The sequence below is a fragment of the Bubalus bubalis genome, chromosome 23 (assembly GCF_019923935.1).
Source record: "Bubalus bubalis isolate 160015118507 breed Murrah chromosome 23, NDDB_SH_1, whole genome shotgun sequence".
Classification (NCBI taxonomy): domain Eukaryota; kingdom Metazoa; phylum Chordata; class Mammalia; order Artiodactyla; family Bovidae; genus Bubalus; species Bubalus bubalis.
In genome coordinates this window covers 51,277,963-51,297,952 of record NC_059179.1, presented here as the reverse complement: position 1 = coordinate 51,297,952, position 19,990 = coordinate 51,277,963, and the positions used below count along the sequence as shown (strand labels likewise).

General features: G+C 65.1%; 1 protein-coding gene across 2 annotated transcripts in view; it reads right to left on the bottom strand.

Annotated features, from left to right (window-relative positions):
* INPP5A (inositol polyphosphate-5-phosphatase A) overlaps positions 1-19,990 on the bottom strand; it is a 146,038-nt gene that overhangs the window by 20,456 nt on the left and 105,592 nt on the right. For both annotated transcript variants that reach the window (XM_025274234.3, XM_025274236.3), the window contains exons 6-9: positions 19,690-19,793; positions 15,028-15,080; positions 13,726-13,845; positions 5,370-5,454 (exon numbers count right to left, since the gene is read on the bottom strand). In XM_025274234.3, the coding sequence (XP_025130019.1) occupies positions 5,370-5,454; positions 13,726-13,845; positions 15,028-15,080; positions 19,690-19,793 (362 nt within the window). The remainder of the gene's footprint in view (positions 1-5,369; positions 5,455-13,725; positions 13,846-15,027; positions 15,081-19,689; positions 19,794-19,990) is intronic.

Below are 19,990 nucleotides of genomic sequence, written 5' to 3'. Positions count from 1 at the left end.
CCGCGGGGGGAGCCGCTGGCCAGTCCGCGGAGGCCCCGCTGTGCGGCCGTGCCCACGTCAGAGGCGCCCGCACCCTCTTTGTTCTATGCTGTCAGCTGTTCAAGAGAGAACAATAACTCCCATAAAGGCCCTTTCATCTCTGCCCCAAGACGCTCGCCGACTCCCTACCCGTCCACGGCAAGGGGACAGTGCCCACATGCGGCCGGCGGGGCAAACCAGGGCAGCGCGGCTGACCTTTCTGGAAGGAAGCAGCTTGGGCTCGTGTCCAGCAGGACTGGGCAGCCGTGGGTCCAGCTGGGGGGCCTGCCACACGCCTGGTGCGGCCTTCCCCAGACAGCAGGGCTCAGGCCTGCGGGGCAGCGGGGTCAGGACAGGGCAGGAGGGAGACCGAGACCCTCATCACTTCCTTCTGTGACGGAGCAGGACACCCCGGGGCCTCCTGGGACAGACCCCAGCCCTGTCCTCCACCTGCCTCTAGTTTGCAGAAAAACGTCAGCCTCCTAGGCCCTCCCTGAGTTCCAGAGAATATATTTAACCAGAGAAGTAAGAATATGCAGAGACAAGCTGGGTGGGCTCACGGGGCCTTGCAAAGGGCCAGCCTGGCTGATGACCAGGGACGACGCCCCTCCCGGCCACGTGGGAACCCGCCCTGGCTGCTGGGGTGAGGCCTGGGGCCCTGGGACCGTGAGCGCTGGGAAGGCTGCAGTCTCTGAGGAGCCAGGTTCCCTGGGGGGCACCTGAGCCTGTACCTGTCAGCAGCCAGCAGCCGAGTGTTAAAAACCGCCGCCAACCTCAGAAAACTCAGCCATCACTAGGCTGTCGGCGGTGACGGGCAGCAGGTGGGCGCGGCCGGGCTGGTGGGGACGGGAGCGCCTGGCGCTGCTGTCTCTGTCTGTCACTGGCCGGCTGGGCGCCCAGCTGCCAGCTGCCACCACGCAAGGCACGGAACATGCCTCTGAGCAATCTCGCCGGCAGGGCTGAGCGTCGTTAATTAGTTCGGGACGCACAGCCCATTAGACGGTGCGTGATCACTGCGTTTACTCTTGTGTATGTTTTAATTACAGCTTCAGCGGTGCCAGACTTGATCACTGGACCATCTTCTCAGTTCTGCCCTGCGAGCTTGTTCATATTAATTTGCATCTGAGACGCGAAGCTCTAGTTCCGGGGGACAGCCTTTCACTTTGCACGTCTTTCTGAGGCTGGTGCCCAGCAAGGTGCCTGAGACCCTGTGCTGCAGAGGGCCAGCGGGGCTCCACCTCGCCCTGGAGCCCCGGGCCGGCCAGTCTTCCTAGAGGCCCTGCCAGCTGCAGCCAGGTGCAGCCTCACTTCTGCCTGGGACCCTCACTGCTCTGGGAAGGATCTGACTCACCTCGGGGCTCCCCTAGGAGTTGGTGGGGTGAGCACCCAGGAGCAGGACACCCCAGGCACCCCAGGGTGCACCTGCCGCTCCGGGGCTGGGTATCAGCAATGGAAACCAGAGCCCCACCCGGCAGGCTTCTCATCAGGCTGGCAGAGGGTGACCAGGGCTTTCCTCCTCAGGGAGGGTCACCTGTCACCTACAGGCGAGATGCGCCCACGTCCTCCGCCCGCGTCTCCTCTGACCTTACCTGCAGGGCTGCAGTGTGGTCTGGGCTGCTCGGGGTCGCCTTGGGCCCTACGCTGACCTTGGGCAATCTGGAAACCATCTGTGGGGTGACCCGCCAGCTGTGGGCACCAGCCTCTCCAGGAACACAGGTTGAGGCCCGCGTGGTCTCTGCTGCCCCAGGACCTGGTCTGCAGACCAGACCCGGGCGTCTCTTGGGGGTCGCCACTGGGGCTGCCCACACCCGGGGGGAGGGTCAGTCCCGGGCCAGGGCCCCAGGTCAAGCCCTGTGCCTGCTGTCTGGAAGCGAAGGGCAGGGGTGCACCTCCTGGGCTCAGTCCTCAGCAGGGCACCCCAGCCCCGCCCCCTCCTTCTGGAGCCCCCGTTCACTGAGGCTGTGCGAGCCCCAAGAATAGGCTCCCCCACCCTCACACGGTTCCCCAGTAACAGCCACGGCCCTGAGGCAGCAAAGTCCCGGTGGCCTCGCCTGGCGCCTGGTTCTCACGCTGCCGCTCAAGTTGGGAAGCCCTCCCCTCTGCCCAACGGCCTTTCGGGAAAACCTGGGGAAGCTTTCTCTGGTTTCTCCAAGTTTCTCCAAGTGGCATCCACAGCTAGAAATCCTTTCAAAACGGCCCACTGGCCAGCAGACGCCGTCAGTCCACGAGACGCTAACACAGCAGGTGGAAGTTGAAGATCTTAGTAGGAAAGCTGCCGAAGTTAACCCAACAGAGGGAGCTTGGTTGTCTTCAGCTAACTGTTTAGAGCCAGGCGTGTGCCCACAAGCACGTTTTCTGAGTTACCGACGGCGTCAGCTCTGGCGGGAGGGCGGCAGCTCCACCTGACTCAGTGGAGGCCGTGCTGTGAACTGGACTCGGCAGATGTGACTGGTCACGGCCCTCTTGCCAAGCTCCCCCTGGATTCGGGGCGGCCCGCGTCTGCTTGGACTGTCCGCACACGGGCGGGGGGCTGGCAGGCCGGGAGCCTGCGAGGACCAGCGGAAGCTGAGGGGCGCCGGGGGCCCCGTAGCTGACAAAGTGGGAGGGAGCCCCCGAGCTCAGAGCCCGCAGATGCCGCTGCAGGGGCCCCGAGCCCGGGCCCAGGAGTTGCCGCCAGGCAAAGCCGTCTTGAGCAGGAACTTCAGGACACACGCGGTTGCTGTGACGTTCCTGACCAGCTGCACGCGCCTGGGGCCAAAGGCGGTGTGGCGAGTGGGCGGGACACGGGTGGGCCCAACCCCACACGCCACGCTGCGCGTCCTCCACGCCCCACGGGACCCCTGCTTCTCTGAGGCCAGGGCACCCGGCCGTGCCGTCTGGAACCAGTCACCGCTGAGAAGAGCTGTTGCTCAAACAACCACGTCTGGTCGGAGAGCAGGGGGACCCCGACCATGCCCCTCCGGACCTTCCTTGGCCCTAAGATGGTCCTGGCCACGCCCCTCGCTGGGTGACCTTGGCCCCCACCTCCCCGCGCCAGACGGCCCCTTGGCCCTCGTGGCCCCAGACCCATCACCGCATGGGTCCCTCCAGGGCCCGCAGCACAGTCAGTGGGGCTCCCGATGAAGAGATAGGACGCCCAACCTGGAGCTCACGGCGGAGTCACTGCCTGTTAATGGGCCTCCCGAGGAAGCGACACGGGCAGGTGGGGTGTCTACAACTTGTTAGCGGCCGAGATAACTGCCCTGCACCTGCTCTTGCGTGGTTGCCGCGGGAAAGAGGCAGGCAGGGTCGGGTGCTCAGCCGGCGCTGGGTCTGTCTCACGGGCCAGGTCCCAGGGCAGCCGGGCCATGGAAGCCGAGGGTGGGGAGGCCAGGGCGGGACCCGCGGGGCTGGGAGGGAAGGCCTGTGCACGAGCTTCTGCTCCTCCGAAAACTCGGCCATTGGTGAGAGTTGTGTAGAGAGCAGTGTTTCGGGTCGTTCCTCATGCAAGTCAGCTGGGAAGGCACCCGAGATGAACACCCCCGGGCCTTCAGGGAGGGAGAGGAGGAGCGGGCTGGAGGCCTCCTGAAACCCAGGGCCTGTGGCCTTAGAGACCCTGGGGGCTTTGGGGGCCTTCAGAACAGTGTGCTGGCGCTCAAGGTCTCACTGCAGACGCCCGGAGCAGGCAGCCCTCTGCACATGGGGGGCCCACTTCCTCCCTGCAGCACGGCTTTCACTCTCCCTTGTGGTCAGGGACGTGGGGCCCCGGTGTCCTGAGGGTGCTGGGCTGGGCAGGCCAGGCTTCCTGCTCAGGGCAAACACACAGGAGGACAGAGCAACCCTGCCGTGGGCAGCGCCTGCCTGCACCCGGCCAGAGCACCCGGGACCCCGGCCAGAGCCCCCTGCGACCCTGGCCAGCACCAGCCATCCGCGCGGTCACTGTGTGGCGGGGGCCCCTCGTCTAGGGTGACAGGCGGGTCCCTGAGGTCAAGCCAAGGTCTGAAGGTGAAGAGTCAGGAGAAGGGGCGCTGGGCAGACGGGTCTGGGGAGAGGAGTGGGCTCGCACATTTTATGGGGGTGTGTGGTTGGCCCGGCTCCACACACGCCTGCTCACGCCTGCACACACCCAGGGCCGTGTCCTCTGCTTCCCACTTGGTAAGGAGTCCCTGACTGAGCTGCCCGCACCCCCCCTACCCCCCAGCCGGGCACTGTGCCCCCCCGGGGGCCACGCACCAAGACCCTCCTGCCCCTGTGGACACCAGAGCTCCCAGGCGCCCGTGTCCCTGGATGGTCCCGCCCGTCCTGGAGCCACTGCCCTTTCTGTGGTGTCTGCACTTCTGGGGAAGAGAAGGCCACTCTGGAAATCTCCTGACCCTTCCCAGCGCCCGGCTCAGCGGCCCTCGGGCACCAGCCCTGGTCTGGCCACGGCCTCACACGGGGCCTTGGGCCAGCAGAGGGGCTGTTTCGGGCACAGCAGGCTCATCAGGCCCAAGTACCAGCCAGACATGCCCTGGTCCGGGGGCTCAAGTTGGGACAATGCGGCTTTTCAACCCACGAAGAGGCTCTGCGGCTGAGGGCATGGCTGCGGGCACCGGGGCCTGAGCATCTCCCAGCGCTGCGTGCACATGGGCATCGCCTGGGGCTTGAAGGGGCACGCCTGGGGGATCGTGGATCCTGCCGCTGACTGAGCCAACGCGGGCCTTCATCATTCATTTGAAAACGCCAGAGGGGTGGATGGCCGCTCGCCACACTCAGGCACCTGCTCCCCCCCGCCCCAGTGCTCAGATTTGCGAGGAAGCCTTCTGCAAGGGGGGGTCGCTTGTACCTGAGAGGCCAGAGGGAGACGACGGGGGATGTGGTCACCCACACGCTCGCTCGGGAGGCCCACGCTGGGCGGGCTCTGTGTGCTGCCCCCGCCAGGCCCGGGCCTGGGTGGCCCTGCTTCTCGGGCGGCAGGCAGAGCCCCCACTGCGAGGTCCCGTGGGCACTGCAATCAGCCTGCACGAGTCAGGAAACATGGCGACTGAGGACAACCAGCTCCCCCAGCCGGGGCCTGACGCACCCGGGCACCTCCCGGCTGGTCTGACCTGGTTGCATCAATGCCTGCTGCTAACCGGGCCCTCACCCAGGCCCCCAGGAGGCGCTCAGGGATGTGGGGGCGCCGGGCATGAGCTGCTGACCAGCCGTATCCTCACTGCAGCCTCCTGCCCCCGCTTCGTAATGCCCCCCAGTGACACTGCGGCCTTCTTCACGGGGCGTTCCTGCTGTAAGCAAACCAGGGAGCGGGAAGGCGGGAACGTGCCCGTCGAGGGCCGCCGGCTCTGCTGTTTACACAACACGACCGAACGCGCGTGACCTCTCACGGGGCCTACCTCCACCACGGACTTGGAATCCAGCCGGAAGTTGAAATCGCCGAAGACAAAGTAGGACGCCTTCTGGAACCGCTGGTCGCTGATCCTGGAGGAGAGGAGGGAAGGGGTCACAGGTGCAGCCGCCCGCCACGCCCGACCTCAGCCCTGCGCCAGCCGCCCGCCACGCCCGACCTCAGCCCTGCGCCCGAGGCCATGATCCCGCCGGCCACGCCCGACCTCAGCCCTGCGCCAGCCACCCACCACGCCCGACCTCAGCCTGCGCCCGAGGCCGTGATCCCGCCAGCGGAGCCCCGGCCACGCTGGCCTTGCGGGTGAAGGAAGCCTGTGCCAGTCACCTCCGGCTCAAAGCAAGATGGGAGCGGTCTCTAACAGGACCGCCCGCAGGACGGACGTGCGCCCCAGCAGGGGGAAGGGAGGCTCGGTGACCGGGCCCTCAGGCTCGCTGCCCAGCCATGGCCGCACAGACGCCCCCACTGAGACAGGGCGGCGAGGCCCCTGGGCCCGGGGTGGGGGGGCGCCCCCTCAGCCCGTGGTGGGCTCTGAGAAAGCACGTGCCACCAGCAGGCAGAGCCAGGGAGCACCACTCACCCCCGACCAACTCAGAAACGTCCGCCCGGTTACCCCGGACCGGGCCCCAGTGTGCAGAGCGAGGGCAGCCCCCTGGAGCCGTCCTTCCCAGGGACTCATTAAGGAAGAGCTGACCAGGAGCAGCGTCACGGCCGTTCCATGGCGCTGGGCGGGGGGCCATCATCTGGTGGGCGGCTCTGCCCGTCCATCCGTCCCCCCCACAGCCGGGAAGGCCGGCGGCGGCTCCTCTCACACATGGGCCCACGCTCTCCCCGCCACGGCCCCTGCCTGGCTCCTTGCCTCCTGCGCTGAGTCCCAGAGGTTTCCCTGGAAAGAGCACGGTGAGCCCTGTGCTCCCGGCACTGCCCGGGGGCCTTGAGTTCCTCGAAGAAAACACGCCCCCGGCCCCGCGCTGGGCCTCGGGCATTCTCCCCCAGGCTGGCTCCTCTCCAGGCAGAGTTGGCGGCCTTTAATCCATCTGGAATTGCTCTGGAGGACTGGATCTGAGTCCATGGGTCTCTCCAGCAGTGATTGATCCTAACCCTTCAGGAAAGCGCGCAGTCCTCCCTGCCGCAGTCTGTGCAGAGTCCCCGATGCCGGGTCTTCTGAGACTCTCCTTTCCTGCACATCTTTGTCCCGTTCCTGTCACTTTAACAGCACTTCCTGACAGATGCGCTTCTCACTGAAATTCTTCTAAAATCTTCTCAGTTGTTTCCACATTTTTCTTACACGTTAACTGCTGTATCCTGTTGCTGAATTCCATGAAAAGTCTTGTTTTTGGGTTTAACCGGATTGATTCTCACACATACGAGTTTGAAAAGAAAGGACATATTTTAACAGATTATTACTAACAGTGCCGATGAGCAGTAATGTCGCTTCTTGCGTTAAAGTTAAATCTTCTGTGGAGGAGACACCCCGCAGGGTGAAAACTCGGGGAGGCCAGAGGGTCGACCCCGGGGAGCCCTGCGCCCGGGACCAGCCTCGCCCCTTACCCCACCCACCCTCCGGGCACCCACAGACGGTCGGCAGGAGGGCCCTGAGCCATCTTGAAAAGGTTAATCTTTTGCTGCTAAACGCCTTCAGAAGAACGCGCCCCAGAGAACCTGCATGGTGTCCCATCAGGAGTGGGGTGTGGCCCCGGGTTGCCCACTTCTGGGGGGCCCCGAGCTCAGCCCGCCCTCCCCAGGAAAGGAGAGGAGGCGAGCCCCCCCCACCCCCACCCCCCCGCCCTGCCTCCGGAGCCCAGCGGGCAGCTGGGAGCAACGCCCACGGGAAACACCACCTTGCTCTTTAAAAAGCCCCCAACCTGCTCCACTCACGGCAGCCCCCACGGTCCCCACCTCGACCACTGGCTGCACGAGACGGGGGGACAGGGGCTTCCCGTGCCCTCCAGCCTTGTGCTGGGCAGCCCCACCACCCTGTGGAGAGGCCCCGAGGCCCCCAGGGTCAGCTTCTGGCCTCTGACTCCCGCCCCGCCCAGGGGCGCTGCCTCCAAAGGAAGACCTGGGGGCGACCCTCAGTGCCCCGGGTCAGGGGGCCCCAGGTCAGGGTGTCCGGGTCAGGGGACTGGCAGCGAGTGGTGACCCCTGCAGGGACCTGGGACCACCTCCCGCCAACACATGACCTCATGCCACTCAAATGCCTCACTTTTCTTTCCCTCTTTGTATTTATTAACTTTTTAAGGAAAACTGAACCGAGGCAAAGCTTCCGCTTGATCTGCTGAAGGGAGGAAGCAGACGTACCTTAAATGTCACACACCTACACTCTTTGTCCTGATGGTCTGTCACCCTGTTTATTAAGAAGCCCAGGAGCAGGGTCCCCGAGAAAAGCCCTGAACTCAGGCAAACCCTCTGCCCTCGGGCGTCGCCCTGCCGCGGTGTCGGTTGGCACATCACGTGTGAGCGCGGCGACGGACATGGCTCAGATGCAGGGACACAGGCCGGAGCACCCAGATCCTACACGTTCTGTAGCCAGTGTTTCTGCTCAATCTTGTTTTTAAAGAACCTGCCCTGTTCCTGCGGTGGGAAAGGCCAGGGTGCCACGCTTTCTGGGACCCCCCACGCTCTGGAAGAGGCCGGGCAGTGCTGGGGGGCCACAGCCCGCTACTGCTCCTGGGGGTGGGGGGTGACCACGGCCGGGGGCAGAGGGATGTGCAGGGTCAGCCCGGGTGTGGGCTCTGGTCCCCACCGGGGCTTCCCCAGAGGCCCGAGGTGCCGAGCGGGAGATGGAAGGGCTGGTGAAGCGGGAGCCCGGCTGACGGACCCGGGGGTCGTCACCAGAGGACAGATGGACCCGGGGATCACCACTGGGGGACGGACGGGCCCGGGACCAGGAAGCGGGGTAAACAGCCGACACAGAACTGGGTGAGCAGACAACTGGCCCGTTTGGGGGTAATTTCCTTTTATACAAGATAACAGATTTCAGATTTACTATCGGACTGAATCAACTTTGAGAAGCTCGGGGGTTTGCAGGGAGAGAGGCTGTGTTGGGCAGCCTTCCTGGAACCCGGGCCCGTGGCTTCTCTCGTGACAGCCGTGGTGACTGGTGACGGATTTCATCAGCTTGTCTCGTCGTGTAATTCTATCATTAAAACCCTAAACTTTATCATATTTCCTTGCCCCGCTCCTTCTGCCGTAATGGCCCGTGCCCATCAATAACCGCAGCATGGGCGTGAGATGGAGCGGCTGTCCGCCGAGGCAATTGCCAGAGAGCGGGCGAGGCCTACGCTTTTAATCTCAATATAGCACCGTTCGGACCAGCAGGAAAAAGAGTTGTTTTAAAATTAATTACCTTGTCAGTAGCTATTATGATTAAAAAGTGTGCCCACATCAATACCGCGTGCCTAATTCAGGAGCAGAGTCACAAGAAAGGCCATAAAAATCAATGGGTTAGGCCTTGAAGACAGAGGCTCTCTCCACTGACGGGTGAGCTCACTGCGTGATGCTCAGGCTGCGGGCAGGGTGCCAGGCGGGGCAGGGCGCGTCGGGCCCACCAGCCCGGCTGGACGCTGGGGCCCTCTTTTGGTAGTTTTAGCTGCTGAACGTGGTAGAAACCAACCTTGGGCCCGTCTCGGATCTGGGGGAGGCCACGTGCTCGGGTAGAACAACCTGAACAGCAAAACATGGTGGGAGCTTCTGACAACCAGGCTTCCCTCTGAGCCGCCTTCAACAGACCAACCTTCCTGGGAGCCACTCTCGGGACTGCACGCTTACTCTGCCTCGCGTGGCGTGTTGGCCCCCAGCATGGGCTGCGGGGGCCTCAGCCCCGGGGACAGTCACTGGCGTGGGCTGGGTATCCGCAGCCCCGGGGAGAGTCCCTGGTGTGGGCTGGGGGGGCCGCAGCCCTGGGGGACGGTCCCTGGCGTGGGCCGGGGGGACCTCAGCCCTTGCGGATGGTCCTTGGCGTGCCAGCTGCCGGCACACGGAGCCTGAGGTGGGGGCAGGGAAGGGGGGGTCCGGGTAACTGGGGAAGGACCCTCCTGTTGACAGAGCAGAGCCGGCTGGGCAAGCTCCCCCAACACGCCCACCCCTGGGCATCTGCCAGGTCCTTGCGGTTCACAGGCCCGAGGGGCCCGAGGGACCCGCCTGCTGTACCCGCTCCCCCAGCCGGCGTCTCCCGGGCCGGGCGCCCCGGGGACCCATGAGGGGTGCACGCCTTGCACAGCGGGCGGCCAGGCCGAGCCATCGCCGCAACCCCAGGGCTGTGCTCAGGGTCCCCGCACTGGACACCCGAGCCCCTGGCCCTCACGTGGGGCGGACCCGGGGAGGCCATGGCTCAGAGCAGCAGGACAGAGAGTGCTGGGCCAGCCGCTGAGCTTCCACGGGGCTGCAGCCATTCTGAAATGCCCTCTCTGGTCTCAGTCGGCTGGTGGCCGCAGCCCTGCTGTTGGAACGAGGCCTGAGGCCCCGCTAGGGGCAGGACTGTCACCCCGATTTGTATGTTGAAGCCCCAGTGCCCTCAAGATGGTACTGGAGAGAATTAAGGTCAAATGGGGTCGTGAAGGGGGCCCGGATTCAACAGGACAGATTTCTGTGAGAGAAGAGGCCTGTGGCTGCTTCTGTCCTCCGAGGACGTGGCAAGAAGGTGGCCGGCGTCGTCCAGCCAGGACGCAGGCCTCCCAGAGCCGCAAGGATGCGCACGCTGCTCCAGCTCCTGGGCTGAGCTCCGTCTGTGCACAGACCGGCCCAGCCACGGCACTGCCTCAGGGGCTGCAGGCCCTTCTCAGATCCCCGCAGGGCGTGTGCGTCTCCAGGCTGGGCTGCTGCAGGCCTCCGTGGGCCTCCTGGGCGTGCTGCCCGCTCGCACTCACTCTCACTCGCCCTTTTAACAGCAGGGTGACATCACACCCGCCTTTCTGCTCGGACGCCACCACAGGCAAGGTGTAGACACCCCCCTGCCTCCAGGGCCGCTGGGCTCCACACGCGCAACCCAGGAGAGAAGCACCGGGGGCTCAGGAAGCGGACCCTTCAGATCTGCGACACCCACGAACGCAGGCAGCAATGTTGCACCTCACTGGCCCTGGGGAGACGCAGACCGTCGTGCGGCCCGGCCTGGCTGAGCCGCGGGCCTTTGAGAGGCGTGGGCTGGCGGGGCCCCTGTCCAGCAGCAAAGGAGGGCTCAAGCATCCTAAACGGCGGCGAAGTAAGCAAGGCCAGCAGGTGGACGAGCACAGAGGGCGCTGCCTCGAGGGGCGCTGAGCTGCAGCATGAACGTGCCTGCGCCAGGACACGCCGCAGAGGGAGGGGTCGTACACCGTCCATGTGACGGTCCAGGACGTTACCTAGGACCCACTTGGAAGCCCGCACCGTGCAAACACACCACGGGGACATACAACGCTGCACAGCTGTGAACGCACACGGCCGTGCCCGAGCGTGCAGGGGGTCCCTGGATGCCGGGGACAACCCTGAACAGGGACAGGAGGGTGGGACGAGGGCTCAGAGCGCGAGCATGGGCCCCGGTGGCACCCTCAACTCCATGTAACCAGAAGGACACGGAAACAGCGGCGCAGGCGCACTGAGCAGGGCCCTGACTTCGCCTCCGCTGGACGGCCGGGGACCTCGCACGCCCTCCCGCCCGACGCCAGAAACACGCGGGGGCCCTGCCCTCCGGCCAACGAAGAGGCTGCCCGTGGGCGCTGGGCTCCGACACGGGGACAGCGGCCGCCCAGGGGGCCCACCGCACAGGGCGTCCCGGCGACCTGCATCCTTAGCACGGGGCCTGCCCCTGCCTGGAGACCAAAGGCTTTATTTTCTGCCGGCTGGCTGGCGGAGCGAGCTCTGGGAACGGCCCGGAGAGAAGCCCTGGGACGCGGGCCTTTGAGAGGCTGACAGCTGACGGATGGCTGCCCGCAGGGCGACAAAGGCGGCTGTGTGGCTGCCGCGTCACGCCGCTGCTCCCTGGGAACTAATTGCTCGGAGTCGCCCCGGGCAGCTTTATTTTTCTGGCAATCATTTTCTCTGAATGCCCCAAAATGAGCATGAAACAACTCTTTTGACCGGACATAAAAGTTAAATGTCCCAATGTTGACCAAATTAACTTCAGCACTGTGACAATGGACTGTATCTGTGAGAAGACGCTTGGGACAAAGGGGCGCTTTCTGCCCGGATTTCACAGTTGTGATGTAAGATTGTTCCTGCGGACCTGGCCGGGCCGCACTGCAAAGGGAGACACAAGAGCCCTGTCACTTGTGGAAAAAAACCTCATTTCACGGCCGAGAGCTTGGGAGAGGCCAGGAAGGGCTGTGTGAGCTGGTCTCTGCGGCTGTGTTGACGCCCCAAATGCTACCCCCCAGGGTGTAGCTGTGTGCCTGACAGGGACCCTCCATGGGTACAAAGGTGCATGCAGCCCCCCAGAGGCCCAGGGAGGGTCCGAGCCATCCCCCAGGTGGATGGGACCCCAACCCCATGCAGAGGCCCCGACACCGCCATCCCCGCATCTCTGAGCCTGGTACGCTTCCCTAACTAGAGGTCTGTCTCCTCCTAACCTTTCAGAACAAGAGATTTCAAGCAAGAAATTATTGTGCAAAACATCAGTTGTTATTTGCCATAAAACCTGCCCTCTAGTAACACCAGAAAGCCTGTTTTCTGACGTCTGCAAGTTCACACATTTCGGACCAGAGCCTTCCTCTTGGGTGTTTTTCTTCATAAGTAGGTTCTCACTTTGAAATCATCTTTGAGTCACAGGAGAGTTGCAAGAATGGCATGAGGTGCCCCTCGGTCTTAACCCAGATCCCCCGGCCCAGCCTGCGGGGGACCGGGCCGCCCTTCCCGGGCCTGGGTGGAAACGGGCCTGTGAGGCCCTCTGGGGAGATTGAGCCGGGACCCCCGCACTGCCTCTCTGCGCCCACGTTGGCCACAGACAATGCTCCCAGAGGTTCCCAACGCCCTGAATGGGGCCCCCTTGGTGGCAGCGTCCATTCAGGGGCCAGTGTGGCATTGTGCTCCCATCGGCAGAGCAGAATGCAGTCTGCTGGTGGCTGCCAAAAGGTTAGCAGCCCCGATGAAAGGGCGTCCGTCACTCACCGCCACAGAGCAGCCCTTTGTGCGGGAGCCGGCCGCACCGGGAGGTCCGGACGCGGCTGGCTGGGCGCCCCACAGGCGCCGTCCATGGGAACGCAGAGGCCGCTTCCCAGGGGCCGCGGAGAAGCAGCAGTTCAGGCCCTGACAGGCCCTGAGGCCACTCGCCTCTGCCGACCAACCGCAGCCTCCAAGAGCGGTCCATTCCCCGGCCAGCTCGGCCGTGCCCTGAAGGTGGCCTGGGAGGCCTATCCGGCCACTCCTGAGTCTGCCATGACTGCAGACTTGTCACTGCCTGTCCCCCTTCCCCTGGACCAAGAAGACTGTTCCAGTTGGGCTGCAGGCCGATGCCCCTGCGGGCTGACCGCCTGGAGCCTCAGCACCGACCCGGCTGTGCTGGAGCCCGGCTACCCTGGCCCCGAGCAGCGAAGGCTCGGGTCCAGCCTGCTGTCCCTGCCTCCGGCGATCGACACCCAGCTCGGTCCACAGCTGGACGCCCAGCCCTGAGGAGTGTCCACTGTGGATGCGGCGAGGGCAGGCAGACCCCCATGTCCCCCACATGCGGGGTCTCAGGATGATGGACGGACCTCGGGGACCACTGCCTCATCCCAGGCACAGGCCCTGGCCTCCCGCTCCATCCAGGGCGTGTCCCAGCCGAGCACAACTTGGGGTCCAGGCGGGCCGGCAGGGCCCTGGGGAAATTGGAGATACTTCCAACTTCCCAAGGCCAGGCGGGCTGGGCCCCTGAGAGCGGGGGTGCTGTAGGGGAGGGCTCGCAGGTGCTGGGCTCTAGGAAACCAGGCCTGAACGGCCGATTAACCAGGGTGAGACGGCCTCTCCTGCCCAGACAACAGGGCGTTAGTGCCGATGCGGCGGAGGTCACGGGAGATCACCACGGACAGACGAGGACCAGAGGGCCCAGCTGGGGGCCCGGCGCACGGGCTCTGATGGGGCCGGGTGGCTGCGGGGGCCGAGAGCCGGAGCAGGAGGTGGAGCCCCCGTCCTGAAGACCACCGAGGCGGCCGCCCCTCTGGTCAGGGGCCCGAAGCTCTGACCGGGAAGCAGGGGCAGAGTGGGGAGGGAGGCGCCACTAAGCAGGCAGGGGGCAGCGGGCAGGGTTCAGGGGTCAAGGGGCAGGGCTTGTGCTTTATCATCGGGTCGACATGTGTCAGTTTTGTATTTTTGGTAAACAGAGGAAGGCAAGCTAGGACAAGGTGCAAAGCCAGCCTCGATCCTCCGCCGAGGCGGGTGGGCGGGGGCCCCTCAGCACCCACCTGTCGAGCACGTAGCCCAGGGCCTTGTGCCGGATCCCCGAGTACACGGAGGGGCTGGTCTCCCAGGCAACCAGGTTGGAGGCATCATGGAAAAGGTGGATGTTCACCAAGTCGAAGGCACTGCGGGGACAGAGACAGGAAGCTCAGGATGCGGGCTGGAGCTGCTGGGTCCCCTGGGCGGCCCCCTGCCACCCCACCCAGCTCCCTGGGCAGGTGCAGCCAGAATGCCCGGGGCAAGTCCTCCTCTGAGGTGAAGTCAGAGGAGACACACTGGACTCATGCACGCGAGTCCTCACACAGGAAGGACCCCCACACAAAGGTCACCACCAGCGGCAAAGGGGCCCACAGAGGGTACCAGGAACTTGCCTCAAAACAGAGGAGTGGGGGGGGTGAGGAGCGGGGAAGAGCTGGGCGCTCGCCCAGGCCTCAGCTCCCCACGCAGCTGGCTGTGCAGCCTGAGGCCCCCGTGTGGTCAGGGCTCCCCGTGGGGTCCCTGGCGGGACTGGGGGGTTCAGTTCACGCTGCAGAAGCAGCCCTGAGCTCACAGGCCCTGGAGAGCCTTGGGGAAACTCTGCAGCCATGCCTCCTGTGGGCCTGCAGGGGCATGGAGAAGCTGGGGGGCCCGTCACCCCCAGGAGCCCTGGGGCATCGCTGGGGCCTATCTGGTTCACAGCAGAGCAGGTGGGTGGGCTCCACGCCCCCTGTGGAGTTGGGGCCACCAGGCCCTGAGACCCAGCCTGACAGCACACGCCCCCCCCACTCCCCCCGGCCCGAGTACATGGAGGAAGCTCCAGCTCTCTGCTCCAGCCTGAGCCCAGGCGGCCCCCAAGCCGTTCCCTGGGCCATGGGTGGCAGCCGGGGGCCGGGTCAGCAGGCTGTGGCAGGCTCGGCTCCTCCCGCCCCAGAGCTCTGGGACCCCGCCCAGGGGACGCCCCGACCGCGTGCGGCCCCTGAGAGGGGGTTGTGAGGACGTGGGGGCGGTCCCGAGAAGGGGCCGCAGCGGTCAGCCAGCGGAGCACTCGCAGTGCAGAGCCAGGCGGGCACGCACATGCCGGCGGGTGCGGCGCGGGCTCCTCGAGGTGCCCCGTCCCAGCAGAGGGGTGGGGGCGCCTGACTTCCCGAGGGTCCCCCCACCCGCGCTCCAAGCGCTGCTGGCCGTGGCCAAGGGGGCCACCAGCAAGTGCCGGGACACGGCCTGGGCCTCTTGGCCACGCTCGGGGGCCCGGCATCGCAGGGCCCGTCAGCCCCGTCCAGCCGGCGGGGGGCCGCCGGGGCTGGCCGCAGGCGCTGTGGGGAACGTACCAGTCCGCGAGGCACCACCGCGTCCGGAGGAAGCCTTTCCTCGACCACTTGCACTGAAAGGCAAACAGGCCACACGGGTCAGTAGGGGATGGAGGGGCGGCCTCAACGGCTCTGGACAACACTGTGCTGGGACCACGTGCCACGGCGTCATTGCCAACTCTGACCCCCAGGCCACAGCCTCATGCTAGCACGGTCTCCTGGGACATCTGCCCTCCCAGGGAAGCCTGGGGCTGGTGCCCAGGAGGGGTGTGGGGAGGGCCCGTGTGGTCCCAACGCTGCGTCCAGGGCGGCAGGGGCTCCGGCCCAGCCCAAGGGCCTCCCCTCACCAACCCCTCATCCCCGCCTGCCCCCAACACCCAGACTTCACGAGGGGCTCCTCCCATTCCCGCCGGTGGCTCCCGCCCTCTTCACAGCCTGGGCTGGCCGGGTCACAACGGTCTCGAGTCCGGACAAGCCCTTGTTGGGTTCCTGCCTCACTGGCCTCCTCTCTGATCACAGGTGGTTAGAACCACTTCGCCGGTCAGCGCGGCTGCTGTGGGACCGGGAGCCCCTGAGGCTGAGAACGGCACCCAGGGTCTCGTGGGAGTGGTCACCCGCGGGGGCCGGGGGCCAGGGCCGGTCCTCGGGGGCCCTTGCCCTCTCCTAGTGCCAGGGTGGGGGGCGGCGGGGGTCTCCAGGTGCACTGGAGGTTGGTGCCTCCCCCGCCCCGGGCAGCCTCTCTGGAGAACCAGTGACTGACCCTCCATCCAGGACCACCGCCCCTGCAGAGAATGGGAGGTGGTCACCACCACCCCGCTGCCCTCGGGCACGTCGGGAAACTGGAAGCCGCAGTGCAGAGCGGCCCTGCCTCAGAGGCCTGGCTTCTGGGCTCAGGGTGAGCCTTCGGAAGCAGGACCAGGGTCTGGACCCCCGGGGTGGCCTGCGGTCCGCACCCACATGGAGTGGGGCCGGGGTATCTGTGCACAAGCTTCTGGACACAGATGCTTGCTGCACACGGAGGCAGGCTGCGCGGGCGGGACTGGGGTCTCCCCTGCCTCCCACCGTCCCGTCCACCCTGCTGGGCGCCCTGGCCATCGCCGCCTTCTCCAGGCCCGCAGCGTCCGGGGGTGGCCAGCTGCCCCCCGGCGCCCACCCCGACTCTCGGAGAGGCCCTCAGCCCTGGAGAGGAGACCACGGCGGTCGGGGGTGGGGGCACGTCGTTCAGCAGACAATATCAAGTGCCCGCTCAGGTACCCTGTTAATAGGATTCCTTTACCAGCAGATGGATTGTGAGCACAGGCAGCTTCATCTACTAAAAGACGCCATAAATCTCGGTGAGAAAAGGGAGGCTGCGGGAGGTTATCAGCACACAGCCCCCGTGAAAGGCCCGCCTCAGAGCATTAGCGGGATTAATTCATCTTTCATAAGAGCTCGGAGCGGGCTCTGTGATCTATGGCAACAACCAATTTCTCACTACAGGCTTGAGGAAAAAAAAACGTCTCGGCCCCAATCGACTACACAAATCTGCTTTTTAAAAATGGTCTCGCATTATCTGAAGTGCTGCTCCCAGAGGTAGTGTTTGAAACGCATGTTGAGCCAAAAGAACCCGTAAATCAGCGGGGAGAGTTCTGTTAGTTTTAAACACGGTGGGCTGTAATTATTTGGAATGGCATTATGCCTCCATCATGGTAATTACATTTAGATTATCCTTAAGCGGTGGTAATAAAAGAAAGAGAAATCAGTCTTACACTAATTCCCTCCCCCAAGTGTGTGTGAACGAAGCGGCGGGGCGGGCCTGCCCACACAGCAGGAGCACCTGCCGGGGGCCAGCCACCCCCACAGGACCCCAAGGGCGGGGGCCTCCACTAGACACATGGCCCTGGGGTTTCTCACACCTGAGAAACCCCAGACTATCGACAGAACAGTAGAAGCACGTGCATTTTTCTCAATAAGATTTTCCTCCCGTTAATTCATCAAGACGAAAGGAAAATGAACAAGTCCTGGAAACTCAGAGGACGTCAGACCCAGCAGAGCACAGACGCAGGCGATTCCATGGGGTGGAGCGGAGGCCCCAGGCTGGGGTCACCTCGTCCCAGCGACACAGTGCCGCGATGCAGAAATCTGGGTCCCCACAGAGACACCCCGCCTCCTTCCCCCAGAAACACTCTGCCCTCTGCCTGTGGTGGGCAGGGGGGCCCCGCGGAGCCCGCAGCCCCTGCCAGCCCCTCCCTCGGAGCGTGTGCATGTGGGGGGGGACCACGGCTGCGCCCCTGATGCACCTACCCATCCAGCCACCGCCTTAGCCCCCATCACGCCCCCGGGGCTTGGCGGGAGAGAAACGGGGGGACCCCAGGCACTCTGGGCCTGGAGAGAGACTGGGGGGACCCCAGGCACGCTGGGGCCTGGAGAGGGTGCTCTGCAGAGCAGAGCAAGAGGGTGAGGGGTGCAGGCACCCTCAGAAGAGGCCACGGTCCTGGAAGGGGTGCAGGCCGGGAGGCGGGCTGGGCTTGCAGAGGCTCTGGGTCAGGCGCCAGGCCTCCCTGCAGGGAGTGGCCCCATCCATGGGGCTCCTCGGCCCGCCCAGGAGGACGCGGTGACCGTCGTGGATGACCTTCTCTGAGGACTGCCCCAGTCTCCGGCCGTGAGCCTCCGGTGACCTGGCTCCAAGACCACAGGGCAGTGAGAGGACCCCAACCTCCGAGTCAGCTGCAAGTGATGGGGACGAGGGGCACTGGGGGGTCAGCTGAGTCTCCGGAGTGACGGGGATGTACCATGCACGTCCGCTTTGGGCCGGGTCACCAGGTGCGTCCTTCCCTGGTGGGTGTGGAGTGGGGCGACATCCTGGACACCAGGCAGCCCCTGCGGGGTAGCGGCACCAAGAGGGAACCAGCGGGCTGGGCACCAGCAGAGGCTGCCTGCCAGCCCAGGTGCCCGCCAATCCGGGGCCACACTTGCCTCGGCCTGTCACAGTTCAGGGCTCGAGTGCCGATCAACGGAGAAAGTCGCAAACAAAGATATGGAGCTGCTTGGGTGGGGGAAGGGGGGCTACCTCAAAAACTCCCCACCCGGCCCTCAAGTCCTCGCCCCATGAGGCCCTGGGCCCAGCGCTGCCCACGGGCCGTCCAGCCCCTGCCCTGACCAGGCGAGGTGCCCTGCCTTCCCTGCTGGGTGCACAGACCCCGGACATTGCCAGGGGTGTCAGGGTCCCCCTGCAGAGAAGCTGCTGAAATACCAGAGCCTCCTACTTGGCCAGTTCAGGGCTGTCCCTTACCTGCCCCCTGGAACCCTGCAAGCTGGCCCTCCTGCTGTCAGAGGCTGGGACCTTCCCTGTGGTCCTGCAGACCCCTCCCAGCCCCCCCACCCCCAGCTGGCACCATTTCCACTGCAGTCCCCGGTTACTCTCAGGACGGGGCCAGTGCTGGCTGTAGGGGAGCTAGGGGGAGTCTGGATTGGGGTGAGGCCAGGAGACCTCTCAATCTGACTTCTTGTCAGCCTTGTTCCCGGGAAGCTCAACCACCCTCCTGCTGAACGCGGCTCTGGCCAACGGCCCAGGAGGACTGCAGGGCCCATCGGCTGGGCTGCATGGGGAGGGGTCAGGGGAGGGGGCACCGAGGAAGGAAGCTTCCGGATCTCCCCCTCCACGCCCTCCCCAACCCACAGGGCAGAGGGGACAGTCTCTGGGGCAGGGACTGCGGCGGGCGGGGTGGCCGGCTGGGAGGCGGCCCCTGACATCAAGTCCTTGGCGGGGACAATGGATGGGGAAGCTGTGCCTGGCGGGACGAGGGGCTCATCCTTCATGGAAGCAGCCACAATTCCTTCACCGCAGGAGCGGGTCATAAAGCAAGTTAATAAAGCCATGGCCTTGCTGAAATCAAGTGCTGGGTGCAGGGAGGGGGCGGGGGGCGGCGGGTGGCGATGCTTTTCCAGAGTCGGGGGAGGGGGCGGGGTGATACCCAGCTCTCCACACCCCCACAAGCTTCACCAGGTCATGTCCCACTCCGCATCCACAGGCCCCCAGGGAAGGTGATCCGTCTGGGTCAACCTGTGGATTTCACCGTTAGGAGGCTCCAGAGACGCTGGTTATTACAACATTCTCTAAGAGTACTGGGATCCAAAATTGTACGCGCAGTGTAATGGAGGCATAAAAATAACAAAACTGTACAAAAGTGCCTGAAACGCCCAGGAACCGCGCCCAGGCTTTCTGACTGTGTCCAAGCAGTGGTGAGAACAACCCACACCTGCCTGTGCTTCCAGAGCGCGGAGCTCTGCGGAGCAGGCACCCTAGGGCTTTCCCTGTGGAAGTGCGGGGGCTGCTCAGCACCCTGGGGCCGGGGAGAGCCCCCAAGGGTCTGCGCCCCACGCCCCAGTGCTCCCGTCTGGAGCGTGCCTGACATGCACAGCAAGGTTTGCTGGGAGCCCCAAGGGACAGTCCTCCTGCACCCTCGGGGGAAGGGTCTTCTGCCTGGGAGTGACGATGGCTGGAGGACTCATCTGCTGATGTCAACCACGGGTTCTCCAGCCCTCACCCGAGGCCACCCGCCAAACCCACCGGGGCGGGACCTCCAGCAGAGCAGGACGCCAGGGGCACAGCAGCACGGGGGTGGGGGGGACGTCCTGTTGTGGAGTGTGACGCGTTCATGGCCCCGGCCCCGCGCTGGGCTGGCCGCCCCGGCGGTGACCTACCTCAGGGAAGTAGTCCTGCGGGAACTTCTCCTTCTCCAGCATGGGCGTGCTCTCCAGTGTGTCTGAGTAGATCTCCTTGCCGGTCACCTTCTTGTACTTCTTGGCTGGAAGAAGGCTCAGGGTGACCTCAGTTCTGCACCCCACCCCTGGCTCAGGGCCAAGGGGTCCCGCGTCCCACCCGGGCAGCCCCGTGTGGCTGAGGGCCTCGACCCCGGGCAGGCAGCTGCTCCTGGGGGCCCGGGGCCCAGAAATTGCCATTCCTGCAGCTGGACCCTGACCCTGGACTTCATCACCCTCGGAG